Source organism: Pezoporus wallicus, unplaced genomic scaffold (assembly GCF_028554395.1).
Source record: "Pezoporus wallicus isolate ANWC-B61680 ecotype Strahan unplaced genomic scaffold, APGP_CSIRO_Pwel_v1 contig_8791, whole genome shotgun sequence".
Classification (NCBI taxonomy): Eukaryota; Metazoa; Chordata; class Aves; order Psittaciformes; family Psittacidae; genus Pezoporus; species Pezoporus wallicus.
This window is the reverse complement of record NW_026635603.1, coordinates 784746-808058: the sequence shown is the minus strand read 5'-3', so window position 1 is coordinate 808058 and position 23313 is coordinate 784746. Positions and strand designations below refer to the sequence as shown.

The 23313-nt window shown below is 38.0% G+C and overlaps 1 protein-coding gene across 1 annotated transcript in view; it reads left to right on the top strand.

The window, feature by feature from the left end:
• Nucleotides 1-23313, top strand: part of SRBD1 (S1 RNA binding domain 1) — a 125370-nt gene that overhangs the window by 21643 nt on the left and 80414 nt on the right. Inside the window, exons 13-16 of the mRNA XM_057396971.1 lie at nucleotides 3005-3112; nucleotides 8622-8779; nucleotides 9939-10029; nucleotides 11093-11200. Coding sequence (XP_057252954.1) covers nucleotides 3005-3112; nucleotides 8622-8779; nucleotides 9939-10029; nucleotides 11093-11200 — 465 coding nt within the window. The remainder of the gene's footprint in view (nucleotides 1-3004; nucleotides 3113-8621; nucleotides 8780-9938; nucleotides 10030-11092; nucleotides 11201-23313) is intronic.

Sequence of the window (23313 nt, the reverse complement as noted above, 5' to 3'; positions counted from 1 at the left end):
AAAAAGGGATGTGGTAAAAATACTCCTTTTCACTGTAGAAATTTTAAAGTTCTGCTTCCAACACGGAAGTCTCTGAAAGAGTTAAAGTATTGTTTGGCTAGATAACCTGATATCGTCTAGGACTAATAGAAAGTAACTTTTACTTTCTTTTCTGGAAAGTATCAGGATTCATAAACACACCTACGTTTCATTCTGGTTTTAATACCTGTAACAGACATTCTGTCCTTTCCCCCTGAGCTGTATATTCTGTAGGCAGAACCTATCTGTCAGTCTTGCTATTATTGCATCTGTGACAGATTTTGGAAGCACTGTGAGCCACAGATAATGGAACAGCTTGTTACTGCTATACAAATAAAAGTGGGATGTGTATTGAGATATTTTTGGTTGGTTACACTTTTGTGAGTCATCCCGAGATAAAAAGAGCATTGACTTTGGAAATGGAACTACTAATTAATATTTAGCATTCATAAGGCTATATATGCTTATGGCTTTTTACTGTTTAAGGACAATTTCCCCACCTTCAGAAAACTTTTGAAGCAATGATTTTAGTAGATCTTGGTGCATTAACATCTAGGACAGATTGAGATACTCCTCATTAAACTGACAGCTGTGTTACCAAACTGACAAGTAGTAAATGCGTATTCTGCCCTGCAAGCTTGGAAGTGACTGTCCAAGGATGGGACTTGCGTTATTTTCTGATTTACTGGTGGGAGCAGAAGCTTAAGAGCTTTTCTTTGAGGCAAGGATTTCAGAACCTTGCAAAGGTATTAACTAATTCTCTGATGGTCACACACAAAATCAGTTGCTGAACCAGAAATGCCACCTTGCTACAGTGTTTGCCCAGTATTCCAGCCACAGAATGGTATCACCTACTGCCTGTTGGGTTAGTAGCAAGTATGCAGATCTTTGTGTTCTTCTGAAGCCAATTCTTTTAGCATTAAATGCTCCTGCAGTGGAAAGTGGATTTGGAAGACTGGAGGTCTTCATTATTGCGTTGAACTCTATGTAAATGCGCTCTAAGATTACTGTGTTTTCTTTGCAAGTTCAGAATATCTTTTGGCCTGTGGAAGCATCTGTATTTCCTTGAAATTTTCATTTGTGTTGAAAATGCAGGAATATCCTTATGCCTGTCCCTATGGGTTGTATTTCTTTCCCCAGAAAACAGCTTTTCTGTGGTTTGACAGCGAGCCTAGCTCCATTGACACTAGAACTGCACTGGTCCCAAAGACTTGGTTGTGAAGTGGGACATGGAAAAAGGGTCAGTGAGAAACAGCTGGAGAGGGGCTGGTTAGCTGGCTTTGGATGTCAAGACAACATGGAGATGTTCTTTTGGAAGGCGTGAGAGCTTGTTCCAAAAGGGAATTGCAGCCTTGAAAATCAAGTTTGGTGTTGGATAATATTTTTTTTTGGTTTCCAGGCAATAAAATAATAGAATGTTGCCCAAGTAATTCTTACTTACATATAGGCAGTAATAAAAATACGTGCTGTGATAACCTGTTAACAGAGGAAAGGTTTACTAACTAGCTTTAATGGATGGAAGAGAGGGGGAAACAGCTGCCAGGTTTCCAAATTGATGCTTATTTGTGCTGAGGATACTTTCTGGGGGAGCATAGTCATACTTACCACCTGTAAAAACTTCATGGTGATAGCATTGGATGGCAATAAGAGGGTTTAAAGTCTTTGCCAGTTTTATATAGGTATGGAAAGAGTCTCTAGTTACAAATAAGCAGAATAGAACTATTTGCAAAAACTCTTAGCAAAGTGATGAGGTCATGTGGCTAAGCTCTCTCAACTCTATGTTGTAAAACTAAATGGTAAGCTTAATTCTGCTCCCACGTCTGTCTGCGTTAATGCAGTGCTGACTCGGTCACACCTTTCCCAACCGCTGTATGCGCAGACACTTAGAAAAGCTCTTTCAGGAAGCTGTAGATCCCCTCAAACAACTGAAAAGCTGTCTGGGTAGGAGCAATTTAGGATTCTTAGTATTTCTGAGCGAGTGCAAATAAACAAAGTAAAAAGTAAACCCTGTTTTTGCCTGGACCTGCACCTGGACTCATTATCAAATGGACATAGTTCTGTCATGCTGCGTTTGAAAACACTGAAGTTGTGTTTGTTCAAGGACTTTCCCCCCCCTCCATAATGTTGCCCAAACCAAAAAGGGTCATTGGAATAAATATCTAGGATCTGTGTTCTGGGGAGCTTTGAAACTGGGGTGTTACTTTAGGACAAAATTTGAAGTAATTGTCATTACAAATATGACCACTCTGCAGTCGTCTTAGGAAAGGCAGTGCTCCAAAGAGTTTGGCTTAGAAAAAACTGGGAAATAATCTTGTGTTTGTTTGTTTATCATTTATTTCATTTTCCCTTCTATGATACTATTTATATTTTTAAAATATCAGCAACAGGTAAAAGAAAAATTGTTGGCAAATTGTTTGGGTTTTATTGTTTGAGGACTACTGCAAAATGAATAATTTCATTTTGAGTTTGAATGGAGATACTTAAAGCCTTCCAAATGAAATTTAAGTTGGGTTTCATTAATTGATGTTAGCTTAGCTCTCTTACTCCTGTCTGAAGTATGGGCATGAGTAGCTCCGCAAAAGGATGCGTCCTCTCACAGATGATGTTCAGTCATTTTTTTGTGTATTGAAAATAATGCAATCCTAATGGTAATATGGAGCCAAGTTCTTCAGTTCTGATAAGCTTCGACTTCTCCAAGTGAAAAGTAAATTTTATTGTATTTTCTTTAAAACATAAAATGATTGCATTGTAATACTTAATAAAATAGAAGATAGGCCTTGTCCCTTGTCTGATAGTAGAACACCCCGAGCAAGTTCTCATTCCATTCATATTTGAAGCTATGATTTCATTGCCTAATTGCTATAGTAATTCTGTAGTTTATAGGACATTGCACTAATGTCTTTTTTATTTTGAGAATTCTCTTTTTATCTGAGTTTTTGCATGTGTTCTTAAAACATTTTCTTTTTTTTTTCCTAATCTTTTGTAGGTGGAGACCAAAACAATTTTTAAAACCAGAATTAATGAGGATATTACGGAATTCAGTAGAGGATGCGTATAAACGCCTCATATATCCTCTCCTCTGTAGAGAATTCAGGTAAGCCGGAGTGAATGTGTGTTTTCATACAACCAATTTCTTAGCAGTTCCCTCCCTAAATTTTCATTACAGTATCTTTTATCCATTTGAAAATGGCAACATGTTTTTAACCCTCTGTGCTTACAGATGAACTGTGTAGTCTTGCTTCTGTACATGCAATTTGTGACCCTGTCCAGTTTAGGCTACAGTTGAGAAACTATCTTTCTGAGAAGCCATTTTACATGTTTACATATTTGTTGCTTGTACATTTATCTAATTAAATACAGTTTAGCTCTACATTATCACAATAGTTGTATCTTTATCCTCGTGTTAGCATAAGCCGTTATGTCACTGAATTTTCCCAGCATCTCTTTGTGTCACAGCAGTAGTACTGTTAGTGATATTGTTCTGAATCTTCTTTTACATGTCTGAAAGAAATGAGCAAAGTAATTGTTGTGGTTGGAAGTGTCCCTCATGTGTTTTATCTGCACTTTGTGGTGAACAAATTGGTCATAGTGTTGGTCTGGTGACATTTTATGGGTATTGTGATGGCTCTAGAGAAGTCAGTAAACTTATTTCTGGTGATGCTGTAGTAATGATGTCATCAGACAAAGTGTCACTGGTAAGATCTGTAATATTGTTTTCAACTTAAAGGAAATTTAAAACTTGGTGTCAAAGTCACATTAATTAAATAGGATATTTTCATGGTGTAGTATAGGAGCTTATCACACAATTCAGTTCATTTAGTATGACCAAAAGTCTACATTCTCTAGGCTTTATTTTCTAATGGCGAACAGTACTGATGATATGATTCTTCTCTTGAAGAATCTAATGGCTTTTGGGTTTCTTCACTGCAGTATGTTGTGTTTGTTCATTACTTCGCAACCAAGATTGCTTCACCTCTTTTGATTAGGAAGCCTGTTCTTTGCCACTGTGAATTCCACAGGTTTTCAAAGGTGCTGAGTTCACTTTCTTCTTTGTATGTGACCACAGTACACGTAGCTGCTTTAGGGGAGGCACTGTATCTGTTGTTTGGGCAAAATAATAGACATTTTGTGATGGTGAATCCAGCTGTTGGCTTCTCGCACATGAGTGTGAAGGTAGATTTATTCCTAGCCTTCTCCATAATCAGGCTCTTCTAAAATAAAAGGTACTTACTTTTTAGTAGGGCTTGGTTTTATCACAAATAAGCAAAGTGATATGAGGGTCCTTCAAGGCTCTTCTACTGTGTTTTTGCGTTGTGATTCCTGCCAGAGGACTGCTGTAGCCTGTGTGTTGTGTATTAACCTATGAAGGTGCTGCAGCAGTAAGTTGCTGAAGGTTTTCCCGTTCTCTTAATTACAGTTAAAAAAAGCTTCCCTTCAGCCCACAAGGCCTAAATGCAAAGAATACAAATTTTGTTGCCTGGTCCTGTGGGGACCCGTGCTTATGTTTTACTGTTTGTGATAGTTTTGCATGATTGGTGATGTCTGGTTAGGAAAAGCTGAAATGTCTCCTGTAGAGAGGAATGCAAACACCTGCCAGTAGTGTTCCTGGTGCTTGACCGCTTAACCCTTATCCTTCTTTTATTCTCTTTCCACCTACACCAAAAGCTGATTTTTAGGACTCTTGGAAAGGGCTGCTAAAGCATTCAATACCTCCTTTAGCATTAATATTTCCAACCCACCCCCCACTGTTCGTTCGTTCTTTTTATTATCATTAAATGTTGGAACAGAAAGTTTCCAAGAGTGTACTGAAATTTCTGGTACTTCTAGTGAGCAGGAGAATGGAACTTGCCAGCAAGACACTTACCTTATTTATTGTTTAATTTCCTTTCTTCCACTCTGTCAGATACCATCATTTCTTGTATCTGGTATAATAATGTCCAGTGTTGCTTTTGGCTCTTTGGAATACATTTTATTTTGTTGCAGTACTGCATGGAATGATTCCATCAGGATTTGATGCAAGTGATGTGGCACAGACATATTTTTTTAATGGATAATCCTTTCCTAATTTTCCATGCTTTCTCGAAGCGAGTGCTTTCTCTCCTCTGTCTTCAGGGACACAAGCATTTCTCTGTATATCTTGTTTCGCACCTGAAGCTGGTTTGCAGATATTTTTCCACGGAGAAGGATTGACTCTCAGATTGTAGATGGAAATGGGGAATTTTAAATCTCAATTTAAAAACTGACTCTTATAACATTGAATATAGAGGCCAGTAGGTCATGATTAGGTTATTTGCTTTTATTAGAATATACCTGTAAGTGATATTCAGTCCGAGTGCTTCATAAACTTCAAGGGAGAGGCTTGCAAGTCTGACTTGGTTGATACTTACTGCAGGGTTTTGTTTAGGTGGTGTTTTAACAGCATAACCATTCCTCTTGTGTTTACAGAGGAGGACTGGTATCTCCCTCTGCCTTATATCTCTGCTCTATTAATGGGAATTGTCACACATAGTAAAAACAAGAAGCTGGGCACCTTGCCATTTGGATGAAGCCAGTAGTGCGCTGAAAAAGAGAAAGGTATTGGGTTGTTGAGGTAGCTTGATATTTTTTCAAGGATCAAATAACTATCCCAAAGTTGAAATTAGGGGCCAGTATTTGGGACCATAGATAATGTCATTGATACGAGTGTTGAGTGAGAGACAGAGAGAAAAGAAAGGTCTATATTTGAAATTAAAAAAATACGGGATATGATGTAATAGAAAGGACATACGTTATGTTCCCCCCTACGCACCTGGCACTTTCAGTAACGTTTCCTGTTACTATAAAGGTTTCTGTATATCCATGCCAATTTTAAACATGATTTCCATAAGGTGCACGTAATTAATAGCATGTGTTGAGGGGCAATTTTAATTCCTGCACAAGTCCTCCTTCACAGGTGGACTGATGTGAATTTGCAGTGTGGGAGGATTTGGCTGTGTGGGCAACAGGGGCCCTGTATCTTCAGGATAGATGGAAGGCTGGAACTTGGTCTTTCTCTGTACAAAGCCTCCACTCCAAGATCATTCAACTTTCCCTTGTTTACCAGCCACTTTTAAACTTCATTTGTATGCAAGTATGATTGATGGAATCTCTTCTGCGTCTATATAGATTGTATAGTTGTGAGGCTTAGGTGTTGGCTTTGTTTTCTCTGGTCTCTCACAAGTGGCATCGAATTATTTAGTCCCTGGGCTCTGCCTGGAAGAAGCTCATTCTGAGGTATGGGAGAAGGATGCTGCAACTGAAATTCAGTGGAGAGGAGTGTAAAATGATACTTGCAAGAGGAAGTAATTATTTTTTTATATATAAGATAGTGAGCTCTGAGCTATCACACCACAGGAAGAACGCTTTGGCACTATGGATACATAGCTCCGTATAAACGTTAAGTGCTCAGAAGGTAGATTATTTAGTTAAGGAATAAAGACAAAACAGAGAATCATTGATTTAGTTGGCCTGTACTGGGAATGCTGTTGGCCATTTGGTCCCTTCACCTTGGGGAGGTGCGTGTAGGAAGCAATAAATGTTTCATTAGAACTGGAAAAGACCCGATGGAGGGGACCAAGGTATGAAAATTTCTGTATGAAGAAGGGTTGACTATGCTATGACTCCTCAGCTTGGAAAGGAGGACTTGGAGCTGAATGGCATGTGAAGAGTGGCACAGGGCTTCTACAGATCAGTTTTTACTCTCTTCCAGTATAAGACCTACGGGGCCATAACACTCAAAGAATCGGCTTCCAGCCAAAAGTTGGCAGCTATTTGCGCACTTTGTGATGGGCCTGTTGGGTAGAACTCACTGCCAGCAGATGATATGGGTGTAAGAAATGTGCATGGGTTTTGTAGGAAACTGGGTAGTTGGACAACAGGTGTGTTATGGGTTACTAGAGACAAACATCAAGTTTAGGAGATACTCCAAGCTGGAAATAGTTGGAGGCTAGGATAAGATTATGGGACAGGTATACTATGGCTGCTGTAGCGGCTCCCTAGGCAGCTGCTTATTTCCACACTTGGAGACAGGATGCTGGGATAGAGGGAACACTTACCTGAACTAGAGCAGCCATTCCCAAATTCCTTTTCTTAGTGGTGGCAATGTATGGAGTGTCTGCTCTTTGGTGCTGGGTGCACATTTGAATTGCTAAGGAGTCTTGGAATGCATGTATAACCTTCACCATCTCCCTTTAAATCATGTCTGTGTTATTTGGTATACATGACACAGAAACAAAAAGCATGGAGATATAGGGGAATCTTTTGCTGTTGCACACTTATTTAGTAAAGAATCTGGACCCCTTTACTAGATGGTAAAGATTTACTAGATGATGAGGACTTACCAGCTCTTTCTGCTCCATTTTGGGATGAAGCAGGGCTGAGCTGGCTTTTTGAATGGATCCTGGGCAAATTCAGATCAGACTCTTAAGTTCTTCCGCATTTAAAAACTGCTCAGAACAGCTTCATACTACATCATGTCAAATAGCCTTTATGAGTGTTGTCTTTCAGCTGTTGGTAGCTTGCTTGTGTCCTGCCTTGATTGACCTAAGCAACTTAATAATTTCCCCTGCCCTGTTTTTAGGGGTTAGTTAACTGGACTGCAGGTTTTTTCTTCTGTAAAAATTAACCAGGGTATTACTTTTTCCATTGATGGGTAAAAGGAAAAGAAAAATAAGGGTCCTGGCTACCCTGAAGGCTTTACTGGATTGCTTTTGCTTGCCTAATATTGTAGCTATTGCCAGCCTAATGCAACTGAAAAGGGCATTGAGTACCTGCAAAAGAACAGAAAGAAAATCAGCTAGGTGATGGACATATATGAATCCATTGCTTTTTCAGTTTTGCTTTTTTTATGTAGAATGCCATACTGTGATAAAAATACTTGTCTTTATCAGTCATTGTCTTACTGGCCGCATCTTACAAGAAATAATGCATTTTGTACACCTTCACTCAGCAAGACTTTTCTTGTAACATTCTGCAGTAAGTGTTCTTGCCAATCCTTCCTGCACTAATTCCTTTCCTTCTGTTGAAGAACATGAAGGGGGGAAAAAAAAGGTAGGGAACATCATGTCCTCCTCAGCTTTCTAGTTCGATTCTGAGGAAACAGAAACCTAGAAAGAGCTCAAGTCTACAAACTTCTGTGATGACTGTTAAATAGAATTCATGGATCAAATGCCTCATGAGTCATCATGTGTTAGCAGTTAATTGGATAGGCTCCTACAGTTTCTTTCTAGTGCTTCTCAGTCTAACTGATGATCCTTTTATTGCTGGGTAGTGATTTTTCTTCAAATCTAGTTTTCTTTGCATTTTTATGGGAAGCTATTCTTCTCTCACAGTTGCGTTTATTTGAATGTTTGTTGGTGTGTGTACATTCCTATAGGTGTTTCTATTATACTTTTCATATTGATTTACAATAAGATGATCACATAGCTGATCCTTTTTAAAAAAACATCAAAATCTTGACTGGAAATCTAATATTTAATTGTAGTAATGAAAACATGATTGCAAAAAGCCTTACAACTTGGAACAATCCAAAAATGCATTTCAGAGCTAACTGAGGGGAAAATGTTTTTTGCTTTCATACCTTTAAGGTCAAAGTTGACATCTGATGCAGAGAAAGAGTCTGTGATGATGTTTGGGAGGAATCTTCGGCAGTTGCTTCTGACCAGCCCTGTGAGAGGCCGGACTTTGATGGGAGTCGATCCTGGCTACAAACATGGCTGCAAGTTGGCAATTATTTCACCAACCAGTAAGTTTCAATTCCAGATATTTTTGAAAGGACTGATAAAAGTGTATTCATTTAGAGGAAAGGAAAGTTTCACAACAGACTTCTTTATCAAACTGATTTTTTTGTTCATTTTGGTAAGACTTTAGTGTTTTCCACACATCCTGTCATGCAAATTCCTTTTTTCAGGCTTTTAAGGTTCAGTTTCTGGCACCTGGATTCCAGTGTCTCCTTTGGTGTTATTAGTTCTCTCTGAAATAGAATTTAAAATCCCTTCTGCATTCTCGAATACAGGTTCAAATCATTTTGCCTCTCGGTAGTCGGCAACGGGAACACCTGGCATTTTTATTGTTTAACAGAGAATTTGAATTTAAATACTTTCTATAACTTTTCATGGGTAATATCTTGGACATCTGGACACTTTATCAGCCCTTCTTGTATAATAGCATGTGTGTTAATGTGGCAAGTCAGAAACATTGTATTTGCAGAACTTACTAGTTCAGTTTTCAGACAGATAAAGAAAGCAGTCTTTCCAGTTCATCCTAGTCTCATCTAGGGATACGCACCTCTTTGGACCCATGCAAAAATGGTTTGTTTTCCTTTGAATTTGTCATTGCTTCTTGTCTGAAAATATATCCACCCATAGTTAAATGAATAGGTAAATTGCTGTTAGCTTGCATTGCACCATAAGCTATCGATACCAGTAAATACAGTTATTTCCAAATGGGATTGATGGGATGATGGCAAGAGGAGATGGCATTGGAGTTCTTAAGTTCCTGGACTGCAAGGCTAGAGACTGCGTTCCTCATTTTCATCTCTCTTTACTGGATCTGTAAAATGTCCTAGACTAGAGCAATAAATCTTCTACAGTGAATTGCTGTTTTTCCTCTTTCATAATGTAATATACCGTATTTGCCTCCTAAGACTAGATGCTGATTATTTGTTATGTGAATATGTTCCTAGGGAACTAGAAAATGTATCAACTCATTTTGCTTTGGCAGCCAAAGCATTTTTGTCCTCTGCCCACCATGCATTTCTTGTCATTGGAATCAGAAATAAAAGGGGAAAATGTGTTACTAAAAAGCTCTTTTTGTGAATAATCAAATTAACTTTACTAGTTCCTCAGGATACAGCATTAGGATATTTGTGTTTTATCAAATGGCTTTGCCTTTCATTATTCTAGGTCAGATACTCCATACTGATGTTGTTTACTTGCATACTGGCCAAGGATTTCGTGAAGCTGAGAAGATAAAAAGGCTTCTGCTACAATACAAGTATGCTAAAGAAACTTCCATTTATTACTCTCTCTTACCAAATGTAATGGAAATCTTTACTATATCAATACTTTGGTTTGGGTGGGATAAGAATTCAGTTGATTTAACTGGACTTATTCAATTTTTTTATGAACTTCAAGGCTTTTTTTTCTTTTAGTCTAATGTTCTTTTACATTATGTATATGTTAGAAGCATACAAAATCAAGCCATGGCTATGACTAAGGCGGCATGCTATGAATGTATCCCTGTAAAGCTCTGTCAATCCATTTATTTTTAGCAATAGAAATGAACATTCAGCTAAGACATAAGTTTAGCCACACTCTTCATATCCCCCCTAAACCACTCATCAATCTTTCCCTGGTCCAAAAGCCACATTTTAGCTTTCAGAAAAGTTTTACTAAGCAAAGGAAATCCTGCTCAGATAGATCTCCAGATGGACTTGCAAATAGGGGCAGCATGGTTAACAGGTTATTGTATTCAGCTACTTTGGGATCCCCTGTGGACAGACATCTGGTCTACTGGGTCAGCTGCTGGACTGCCACAGCGCACAGTCCAGTTTTAAGTCTTAGATTGGCTTTAGACAAGGTGATTTGATGGCTGACTGGCTGTGGTGGGGGCAGTCAGAGGCAGTGACCTTGCAAGCTGTTACAAAATATGATGTTCCTGTTAAGGAATTAAGATGCTTATTGCTTGGTCTTCTTCCCTTTTTCATTGAAGCATAGAACAGATGAGGGAAATATGAGGTGAAAGGGTTTGAGGATTGTAAGTAACATTGCATTCCTTTTATGAATATGAAGTATGATTTTTTTTTGTTTTTCTGCAGATATTACCACTGTTAAATTCCATTGAATGAGTGAAAATGTTGACTCATCTCCTGAGCAGTCACATGGAAAACATGATAAACACAATATGCTATTGCTAGGAATAGGTTCTGATTGTATCCAGGCCTTGTGTTACATAAAATAAGATGTATTGGTGGTTGTTGTGGATTGAGTGCTATGTGTGGAAAAAATCTAAAAGAATAAGTAATAATAACTATTCATTTTTTTTACCCCATGCAAAGCTGTAGCACTATCGTGATTGGCAATGGCACCGCCTGCAGAGAAACAGAAGCTTACTTTGCTGACTTAATTATGAAGAAATACTTTGCACCACTGGATGTTGTTTACTGGTAAGATCACTTTGCTTGCTGGGATATTCATCTGTACAGCAGATTTTAACTTAGCAGGTACTTTTAAATACAATTTTTGGAAGCATTTCTTTTTGTCTGTCTTCGAGTCAAGCTTGACCCATCCATCCCTCAAGCCAAAGGGAAATGGCTTTGAGCATGAAAGTAGTTATCATGAGTGAGTAAGATAGACCCACTGAAGCATTTTATTTTTTCTTCCTGAGGTTCACTTGTGTTGTTATTATCATTGTAAGAAAGCGTGTGAGAGTAGCAGCTCAAACAGCCAAGGACCTGTTTCGGCAGTGTGTGCTTATTTCTTGATGAATGAGAGTTAAATGCAAGTAAGAAAGCTTATGTTGTCTGACTACAGTATTGGAATGCTTGCTAATCCTGTGGGTATTAAATGGTATGGGAATAAATAGTTTGTTAATACCTAGCAGAAAGTAGTGAAGGTATTTATCCTCTCTAAACTTAAGATTTTATCCATTAGGTTGTTGAATTCAAACTAAATTATTCTGCTCTTTGATTTTGATGGGAACTGTATTATATGACTTTCCTTTCTCCCATGCAGAACTGCTTTTGTTTCTTTTGGTGTTTTGTTGGGTTTTGTTGGTGGGGTTTTTTATATATGTTTTAAATTAACACCTTTATTTCTTTTTAAAGCATTTTTGGTGGTCTAGCTTGGCTTATCTTTTGTGCTGAAGTTTAACAGCAGTTCTCAGTTTTCACTGGCTTAACATACTGAAATAAGTTATCGAAAGTTAGAAGAAGCCTTTGTCTCTTCAAACTACTATATACATTCAATACAGCCTTTTCTCCAGAGATTTGGAAGTTATCTTACAGAAATGGTCAACAAATGTAGTATTCCTACTAACCTGTGCTGTGGTTTTACTTGCACTTGTTTGTTTCTAAGATTTCTAAGTAAATTTGCACAAGATCTGATACTTAAATCTCCTCTGTATTCCAGGAGATGTAGCAGGGTTTTCTCATTTTAATTGTTTGTAAAGGAAAGAGGCTGATCAAGCTTCTGAAAAACAAGCATCCTCTTTCCTGAATCCATTTTCAAAATGGTAGATTTTCAATGACTGTAGAGAATGGAAAACTCTTCGTGCTGTGTGGTTTTGGGGCAAATGTTTAATTTCACCGTTGTTTGCTTCATAGTTTAAAAATCCATTAGGTTGATGTAAGCACGTTGTCTGAAAAAGTGATTTATTTATTGATCATATGCTACAAAATGTAAGTAACTAGTTTACACAGAAGTTATTTATATAATATTGTGGTGGATGGTTTTCTCACTGTTTTTTCCCTCTTTTGCTCTAGTATTTTCTTTCTGTTTATAGTTCAGGATTATAGACTTTTCAAAGTAACTATCATTATATATTGTGTATTATATATTGGGGGGGCAGTAGAGCCACCACATTCTTGAAATTGATATTCTTGAAAGCTCTTGTGAAATAGGAATTAGTATCAATGCTCTGAAGCAACAGTCAAGTGATGAAGTTGGTTATTTTTTTAGTAGTGACAATTTATTTTAACCTTTTTTTTTCCCAAACTCATTATATTTGTAGGAAAATTATGTAACTGCAGGTTTTTTTTAATGTGCCAAATTAGTTTCTGGAAGTGAAAATTAGCATAATCAGAAGCATTTTTGCTTTCAGTGTGTATTTGTGTCTTCTTGTGCTGTGCTCATTTATGGCGAGGGGCTGGTTCCTACTTCAGAATTGGTACGCAGAACACTGCATATGAAAGTGAAAATCACAGGATTGTGATGTTGGACTTTCTTTGTTGCTACTGCATGCTATAGGTGACATTTGATGCACTAAATTTTGTAGACTGCTGTTTGTGTGCACGTTTATGTGGGTTTACACATTGGGTGGACTGCAAGTGTATCTCCTCGTATTTTGACAGTCTTGACTGAGCATCTTTCTTGAAGATCTGAGTTCATATGTTTCCCTTTCTGCTAAACTACTTTTATGTGAATCTCATTGCATTATCCAGTGCTGGGGTTTCCTAGCTGAGTTCTGCAAGTTTCCTCTGTTTCCTTTCTAGCTCCGGAAAACTTTCTCCTTAATATAGTTGGTAGTTCTTGGTAACTGAAAGGAATGATGAGTCCATGCATCTACCCCCTGCTTCTGATAGTCTGATGAAATGCCTGGAATTTATGTCACTCTGAGTTCAAAATAGTAAATGATGCTTGCTAAACAAGGAGCAATTAGTACAGACTTACCATTTGAGCAATAGGTGACAGTAGGCATGAGAGCTGCTGTAGCTTTTGAGGGGAGCTGTGATAGATGACTTGCTCTGATGATCCTCTTTTTTATTTATTAAACAAAAAGTCTCCTGGAGCTTGTGCTCTCAGATCACAAAACCCTTTTCTGTTTCCATGTACCAGGTCTTCCCTTGATTGTTACTTGTTCATGACAGGGGGAAATGAATGCGTTGTATATATGTATGTATACATGTGTTGTATATATGTATATATACGTGAATCAATTCTGTGGAAATCCATGGTATGCTTTTGGATCAGGTTATCCTTATAAATTTTTTTTCAATTAAAATCTCTAAGAAACGGTTTGTTTAATGTTGCAACAGTTAATTTTTAAGGAAGATCCATGTCAGCAGGTCGCAGTTATAAGTAAAAAAAAATGGATTTACAAATCAATATATGCTTAAACTGGGGGAGGAAGACCCCAGGCCCCCCCCCCCCAAAAAAAAAAAGAACAAAACAAAACTTCTCCAGTACTTAAACTATAACAGAATAGCCAGTTGCATCTAACATGATACCACATCCTAGGCTTGTCCCAGTTGTGCACTGAGCTGCACTAAGGTGGAAATCCTTGCCCAGCAAAACAGAGTTCAGTTTGTTGCTGGGTGCAGGTTTCAGAGAATTGCCAATTGTATTTGCATTTACAGTCTTTTTCCTTGAAGGAGTCCAAATGTAGAGTGGCTTGGCAGATGAAGCTGGGTTGTTTTATAGTGCTTTAAAACCAGAATCCCAATCAACTTCTTAAGCTGTCATTCAGAAAGGTACTATGGACTTCAGCTTCCTTTACAAAAAAAGCCTGCAATATGATACTGCTTATGGGGTTTTTTTGTTAGAAGGGGAGAATAGGATCAGAAATGATTATAAAAAACAAAAACCTTTTCACTTTTATGTCCAGTTCATCATATGGAACTTGGATCATGCATTTCCAGGGAAATGAGACAATTACGGTCTGTAATTTTAGAACCAAAGTGTTCAGTTGATGCATGCACAAATAATCTGGACAGGATGAGCTCAAATATTAATGATAATAAACAGCTGAACACTTAATTGATTGCATGTATGTGCAGAATATGCTGAGTTTCTGATACTAAAGTCATGTACAGTAACTTCAGAGTGGTGCATCAGGTTATCACGTTGCTTCAGTATCCAAATCTACCAAGCACTTAACTACTACTTAACTACTTAAATGAGAACAGTTTCACCTTTTTCTTAGTTACATGGCGAGTATCAAATTAACTGATTTTCACTTCAAACTATTTCAGTTGTATCAGTACCAAACAAGACTTCCAAAGTTTCTTAATTTCTTAATTTCAGTTTCTTTCAAAAACATTACAACATAGAATCATAGAATCGTTAGGGTTGGAAAGGGCCTTAAGATCATTTAGTTCCAACTCCCTACCATGGGTGGGGACACCTCACACTAAACCATGTCACCACTATCTGTGCTCTAGAGCCCCTAACCACCTCTCCCAGGGCTCTGTAGTCCTTCTTGATGTTTTCTGGGCTACTGCTGTCAGTGTCACTCGCACCCACATGGGTGACTAGAAGTTGGTAATAGTCAGTGGGACTTACTAGACCATGTAGCCTCTCTGCAGCATCCCTGATCCGAGCCCCTGGTAGCAAGACACCTCCCTTGCGACTGGGTCAGGCTGACAGATGGGTGCCTCTGTGCCTTTCAGAGTCCCCTACCACTATAACCTGCCGCTTTTTCCTGGCAGCGCCAGTGGTGATCTGGATCTAATTTGATAACTAATATGATAATTTGATCTAATTTGATAACATCTAATTTGGGAACTGCTTTGGTTTTGGTGCTCATAAATATATGAAAAGCAAGCAATTAAAGTATGAAGCTCCAACAATGGCAAGTACAAACTACGTACATCTTTACTGAAGTTTTCCAAGGAGAAGACGTACCAGTGGAGACAGTAGTAGGAAATGAGGCATATGGCACGATTTTTCGTGTGGCTTTAAAACCTGTCTGGCCTCAGTTTGACAGTTTGATTTAAAGCAAATATTTTTAAGTGCTTTTTTTTCTAACCAACATGGTTTCAGGTACCTACATCCAACCTAAATAACTGCAGGACTTTCTTTCCCTTTTTTTTTTTACATGCAGTTTCCCTCTTAGAGCTATGTTTATTGACTTAGATTAGGACTGGACTAGAGCCCAGAGACAGTCATATCTGGTCTTCAGGTTTCTTGTTACAAATCAGGTTGGTTTTTGATACTTTTTTTTTTTTACAAGGTTCAATAAATATTCTTGATTATTTATGTTAGTTCTATTGTGAGTTCTTGCCAAAGATATGTTGTATTATAACCAAAACAGATGTTCTGGTTTAGACAAGTGTATTTGTTTTAACAAGACCAGCAATGTAAATGAAACAACAGTGTGTTCAGCGTTAACGTGGCAGATGATGAACTTTTAGGGTTTCGTTGGCCTTTTTGGATTACATGGAAATCTTGAAAAAATATTTCAGGAATTTCATTTCATATTTCAATCACTGCAACTGGTTTCCTTTGATTATTGTTGGCTGAAGGCAGCTTGGCAATGAAAACTATCTGAATGACAGGTGAACTGTGCTAGAGCAGGACAATCATCACATTGGGAGAAGTAAAATCACAGTTGTTCTTTCAGCCTCAGTGGTTTCATCAAACCATACGGACCATCAATACAAACATTCTTGTTGGTCTGACTTCTCTTATGTGCTTCCTACATTAATGCACACTGAGAATAAAGTATTTCAGCTCATATTTAAAAGAAAGTTTGATAGGTATCATGAATTGTTAATAGTTTTCAACAAGCAGTAAAACATGCAGCCAGGCAAGTGAATTTTTTTTGTTGTTGTTTAGGTGGGTGGGTGTTTAATTTCTGTTATACTTCGCTTTAAACTTGATACAAAACCCTTTTCTGCCACTTTCAGCAAAACCTTTTCTTGCTCTTGAGACTTTATAAGCAATGTAATTAATAATTTACTGCTGTTTAAGTTCAAACACTTCTGTACTGTGACAAATAGGGGAAAGTCTGTAATGTCTTGTAAAGTTCTCATTGGGTTTTCTTTAATGTTTAAATTGTCTGCTTTAGAATACTTAGAAATGTTCTGCTGAGGTGGAGTAGGACTGTTTAATACCTTTTGAAGTTGGACCTTGGTGGCAAGAAATTGTTTTGGAAATGGTTTTGTTCTGCAGGATTTTAGGTCCGCTTGTATTTTATAGGTGTCTGCACATGCTTTAAATATCCTTTTCAATTTAAATGTGTGTTTTATATTGTTGAATATCTACATTATACTCGCTCAGCTTTAACAAATGCCACTTTCAAGTTCCATGCCTCTACGTTTCTAATGTTACACTAGCTTAATTCCCATTACTTTTCTGCTTCATAGCACTCGCAGTTTGAAAGGGACCTAACATTCGGGTTCACATTATGATAATTAGGTTTCAAAGCAGTGTGGGGGGATTAAGATGTCTGAAGTCTAGTTGCCGAATAAAGTTCAGAACTACTTGTAAAACTTGTTTGAGTGGTTAACAGAAGTGGTTTTATTTATTCAGTGCTCATGCAGCATTAATCCGTATTTCATCAGGTACCCACAGTGCTGTAACTCTAGATATGACCTTGGGACTTAATTTACCCCATCTCAGTTTTCCTTATTAATGTGCCATGAAAGAGGTACATGAAAGATAGCCAACATCAAAGCACCTTTTCAAATAAAGTGGTTGATATGAATCCTCTGGTATTTAACACTGTCTATCAAATGTTTCAGCTGGTTTGCATCCTTTTACAAGCTATTGCTTGCTGCATTAATGCAGTTGTTTCAAGTCTGTTGAGAGTACAAAGGGGAATAGGGATATGGGAAACCTTATTCCTATTTCTTTTTGATTATATTTTCTTTAAGCTGTTGGTTTTGTCTGTTAAGCTATATAACTCTATTGATGACACATTTATGTACGAACACCTACACACCTTAGGTCATGAGATGCCTGATAACAGAAGGTAGAAAGTAGTTTGGAATGTTTTGGCAAAAGGAATACATATTCGGTGGAAACAATGCACACGTCTAAAATGTGCACTGAAGAACCTTTGTTCTGCTTTCGTCTCTTTCAAGCTCTAGTGGAATCATGAGAAGTCCTGAGCAATGAAGAAATAATTTGAGGAAAAAACAGGTTTCAAATGTGAGTGAAGGGGATATGGTTAATAAAAATATTTAAAGTTATGCAGCGATTTCCAGTCAAACCATCTTCTGTCCCTTACTTAAAAGTTACTCTCTGCTGTGATTATTTACCACAGCTGAGTAAGAGCTCATGATCGCGCACACTTCAAATACAAAATGGGTTTTTTTAATATGTTTCGCAGGAGATAGGCCTGGAAATGGGAACCTCACTTTCCACTGGGACTTACTCCTCCTCCTCCTCTTGATTATTGATAACTTTAGGTAGTAAGTAGTCTTGTTCAGCACAGCATGGGCTGCAATAAGCGCCTGTGTTTAAAATCATATCCGATGTTTCTTCTTGGTGCCTCCACAGACTGGTATCTACGTTGAACTGAACCCATGCTATATTCAGAAGTCATCTTAGATTTTGAAGCAGTCCGAGAAAACAAGGGTTCCCCTTTGCCCCATCTCTGTTGCTTATTTTATGAGTTGACTGTAGATACCAGTACCATCACTAGCCATGCTTTTCTGAGGTTAAGAAAGGTGTGAGCAGTGAAGTTAGAGAGGGACAGGTGAAATAGGAGATGATAACTTCAGGCTTGTCTAGCATGAATTTGGAACTTTTTAACCAAAACTTTATAAACCATACATTTGACATAATTCTGGAGCCATCTTCACATTTCTCTTTCAGAGAAATAGCTTCACACTTTTTTAAGATGAGGACAAGGACTAATTGGGAGTGTGTCAATATAGCTTTAAGGGATTATGAATTCCTTTAAGTTCAGAAAAAGAGTAAGATACATATGTGGAGTCTAGACTTCAGCAATGTGAAGGCAAGGGGTTAGGAAATAAATATAACTAGCAAAAGAAATCTAAATCTTGAGGAAAAAGTCTTTTTCCAGAGCAGTAGGACATGTCATTTGGCTTGAGTTCAGGGCAATTTATAGGAAAACAGTTTTGGGGAAGAGTGAAAAGTTACTCATGCAACTTCCCTTCTAAGTTTTCTCTTTCTATGAGAAAATCATAATAACAGTAGTATCAAGCAGTGATTTTAAAAGTTATGTATTCTCAGTATGTAAATCCCTTCAGGCCTCTAAAGAATACGAAACAGGCAAACAAAAAAAAATAACCTGTAAAATTAGGGAAGATTTTAGGATGAAAAGGCATTATGCATGTGACTGTGTTCACGGACAACTGTGCATACTCTTTGGTTAGAAATATACTCTTCTCAAATATACTCTTGCAAATCGGATAGTGATTTTGAGAAAGTGATCACAATAATTCCTCCCACTTTGTTTTTTAACAGAGAAGTCACTTAGATTTAAGATAGCAAAATGACTTCTCTATTTTTAATCTTGTTTCCCACTTAGTGGTGATTTGTACACGGGCTGTTTTCTGGTAGATCTTCTGTTGTTTTCAGATAAATGAAACTCATCTTTTCTTTTAAGATAATCAGTTAGAAGACATCTGGTATTGCAGTACAACAAAAGTCAGGTGAGAAGGGAGAACCATCCAAAAATGGTTAGAAGCACAAAAGAACAACGTGTTGGAAAGATAAAAGGTTACTGAGAGGCAAAGGTTACGCAAAGAACAAGAGCGGCACAGTGTCCCCATCAGGTCCTCTGGGAGCAGTCTTGGAATGTGTGCATTATATAGGGCATATTCATAGCACAAGACTGGGCATTTTGTTCTTAAAACTCACTTGAAATTAGATTTGTACCAAATACGTATAGCAGTGATTTTCATGTTCAGTATAGAACTACTGAAACTAAACTGTGAGTAGGGGATTTATTTTTGGGGGGTGTTTGACTCAGTCTTTAAAACACTGCTTTTATCACTTAACATTTTATACTGGTCTGTTTGCAATGCTCTCTCTGTTCTTAAGAGCTTTCTATGATGACACCAAAAATTACTCTGGCCTAAAGTCTATATTGTTAAAGGCTACTTCCAAAGCTTGGAAATGAAGAAGGATTTAGTAGATTTAAAGAAAAAGGATTAGATCTTAGATTTGCTAGATTGCTACAATGAAACTAAGCTACTTCATTTAGGTGTCTGATATTTTTGAGGGGGTGGGGCACGTAATAGGCTAAATATAAAGCTTTTCATTTTGGACTGAAATGATTTATGTTATTGTTTAATATAGTTAAAACTTTTGAAGTTTTTCTGTGCCATTTGGTCAACTCCCCAAGGTTCTTACTGGTTTAATTTAAAGGGAAGACTTCCAGGAAGATCTTTAGTGGAATGAGCATAAGGCAATCTTACAACATATCCACTTCTCCCAGAATTGGTTTTCTGATGTGGTCTGACGTCCTTTTTTTTTCTCTGAAGGGTCACCAAACCACCCTTCCTTGTGATAGGTGTTGACTTGCTCACACAATGTGATTATCAGCAGTGATGCTGGAGGGTGAAACTTTCAAGTGGTTGCCTATATCTGAAATGTTGCATGCCGTCTCTGCAGTGTGTGTGCCATCTTGCACTTGGCAAAAGAAAGCAAGGAGCCTTTTGTTGAGAGGTGTCTGAGTGGTGGCCATGGTCTAGGGATAGCTTGAGGAATGCAAGGAGCCTGAGGAACCGGGTAGCTGGTGCTGCAGAATGAATGAGGGTGCAGTCAGGGAGTAAAGGACTGGGCACTTTCAAGGCACTTCCTCTAGACAGAGGCATCGATGTACAGTCTATGGGAACTTTGTAGAGCTTTGAGTTCAGTTGAGCTTGTGCATTCCTTGTCTTTTCAATGCAGCAGGTTATATCAAGAGAACAGTTCCTTCTCCTGTTCACTCCCCTAATGATTTGTGAACATGAATAGTGTACAGTCAGAGCTTAAAACTGAGGTTTGGACTTCAGCTGAAAAATGTGACCTAATGACATATTACTGCTTCTCACACTGAGCATTGGAGACAAACTTTCAACAGCTGTATCTGAGCCTTTTCCCAATACTACATTTATTAATTTTATTATTTATTCTTTTTTTAGCTGGAGTGAACTGAAGTAAGTTTGTTCCATGTAACTCCAGAGTATGTTTTAAAATGCTGTCTATTCATCATAAAGCATAGAAAGTTGGCTTTTGGTCAATTAGTGTGAGCCACTGCATGAAGAAAATGAGCCATGCTCTGTATGAGCTAGGATTGTGAAGGTTCAGTCGTAGGAGGCTTAAATATTCCAAACTTGGTAGTGATACTGATCTCAAGTGAGAAAAGCTCAGGTTTTCAGGTAAACTGCAATGTAAAATTCTGGGAGACTGACAGTTGAATGGTTTCTTCTGTGTTGTTTGTGAATTCCTGGAAAGAAGCCTGTGAACCACAGGTTGAAAACTACCGGGTTTGGACCTGAAAATAACAAAATATAGGAACATCTAGGAACTTCGTATTTAAAATAGGTGAAATTGTGCATAGGATGTCCTCCCTTTCGTTTGTATTTGAAGAACTTTGATTATGGAAACTTGCAGTGTGGTCCTTGTTACCGACATCTGTGCATTTTACACTGCTTGCCCTTACCCATTGCCTGAGATGAAATAGCATGGCTCCACACTAGTATGGTATCACCATGCTAACAAGATCTTTGATACTGCAAAGTGAATGTAAACTAAAGCCATTAAAATGTTAATTTGTTTTGTGTCGATATTGTCTTTCTAAAAGAAGTGATGTTTGTGATGTTTGGGGTAATACCCTATTATCCTCTTAATCCTAAAGAGACATCAGAAAAATATGTTTGTGTGTTTTAAGTGATGTTATGAAGTAGCTGTGGCAATTGATAAATTTTCACCAGAAAAGATAGAGAAAATTTGCTTAGGCTCACCAGCAGGAATTCTTTGTGGAATCCTCACTGGTTAATTTAAGTGGAAGGATCCAAATACAGTGTGATTAATTCCAGGGGCATCCAGATTAAAATCATATAAATACAAGATGTATCCTCTGATTTGTGAGATACTAGGACTGACTGGTATTGCACAGTCTGACCTGGTTGTATGTTTGGATAATGTTTTGTCTTCAAGTAGACATTCTTGTAGAAACCTAATGGGGAAGTAAGCATTTTTCCATTTGTGTAAGGTTGCCAGTAATGTGTTTTTTACTTAAGTTGAGATTCTGCCAATCTTCATTTATGAAACCACATTTGGTGTTCTGCACTTCAGCTCTTACTGGGCTTCCTTTATTATTGAGATGTGATGCACAGATTTATTTATCTATTTAAACTTACTGTGTTATTGTTGTTGATGCTGATAGCAGGAGGCTAGGTTAGGTGGTTAGACATTAGTACATTTTGCATTATGCTGTCTAGCACTCTTCTTTAGATACCTTAATTTCAGTGGCGTTTAACTGGCAGAGAGTTACGTTCGGGATGAAATTCTTCATCCTAGATCTCTGTTAGTGTATGTGTGTGGGCTGCATGTATTTCTAAATAATGTTTAAGAAAATGAAGGAGTGAGCGTATGCATAAATGCTGTTGTTAGTGGGGAAACGTTTCTTTATTCTCTGAAGTATCAATACTGCTGAGATCTGGTAAAAATGGAAGTTTGTGTGCAAATCCGAAGTCTGTGTAGAAGTAGCCCTCTGAAAATACACTCAGGTTTGTTTTGAGTAGTAAAGCCTGGGAAATTGCCACTTGTGCAGCTGATAACAAATTCCCCCGGTAACAGGAAACAAGTAGTACACATCCTGATGGAAAAAAAAAAATCCCCAAAACCAAAAAACACCACAAATTGGCTTAGATTTTCGGGAGATTTGAAAATTAAACTAATTGCTTCTAGGTATCTGATAGGCTGAGAGTCTTCCACGACTGAAAAGCAAGTACAAAGTGTCTGTAGCAGTAAAGCAAGGGCTCTTTGCCTTTGCAGCTACATAAAATTGTCATTTCTGTTCCCGATCTCAGGCTGCCAGCTCTTAGCAGCTCTTGGCAGTGCAGGCGGTGAGTGCTACCCATGTTGCACCTTCACTTGCAGTACTTTTGTGTGATACTGACACCAGGGCCTGTGCTTGCCTGGACTCATTTAACTTTTCTTACCAACACAGTTTATGGCAGTCTTAAAAGCTTCACGAATGACACTGAAAGAAGCCACAGCACCGGGAGATACTTCAGCATACTTACGATGTTTTCAGGGCTTGAGAGGCAGAGAATATAGATGTGCTGTGTGTCTCAAAGGGCCTTTGAGTAGGTTATTTCAGCTTGAAAAGGGATTACATTCAGACGACTGCAGTGTCAGGTGGTTTTAAACTGAAGGTACCTATTGAGGATAATTCGTTTTTATAACTGGATCCTAGCAGTTTTGTCAATGATGAGTAAGTGGAGGGAAGAAGAAATGATCCATTTGTTGTGGTGGGTGTTACACAAGCGAGGAAGAGTACTTCTGAAAGGGAGATATCAAAAAGCCCAAGCTATGTGAAGAACCTTCTATACCAGACCATTTTAGCATCAACAACTGGGAACAGTGGGCAAGGGGAGGGGAAAGGGCTGAGAGTGGTGCAGCTTTTCCTGTTCTTTTTCAGTTTTGGGAGATTTGTGTTTCTTTGGTGGCTACATGTGCAGTTGTGAATGTAATCATACCCATTTAGCAGTTCCGTACATTAGTTATTTTCCTTGCCTTCAGAAACACAACGTTCCTGAAAACAAATGTGTTGCTCACATGGAAACGATGTTTTCACTTGAATCCTTTTTCCAACTGGAAGTAATATCACAGTTTCTGTGTCAAATTCTTTTATGTAACATCAAATACTGTT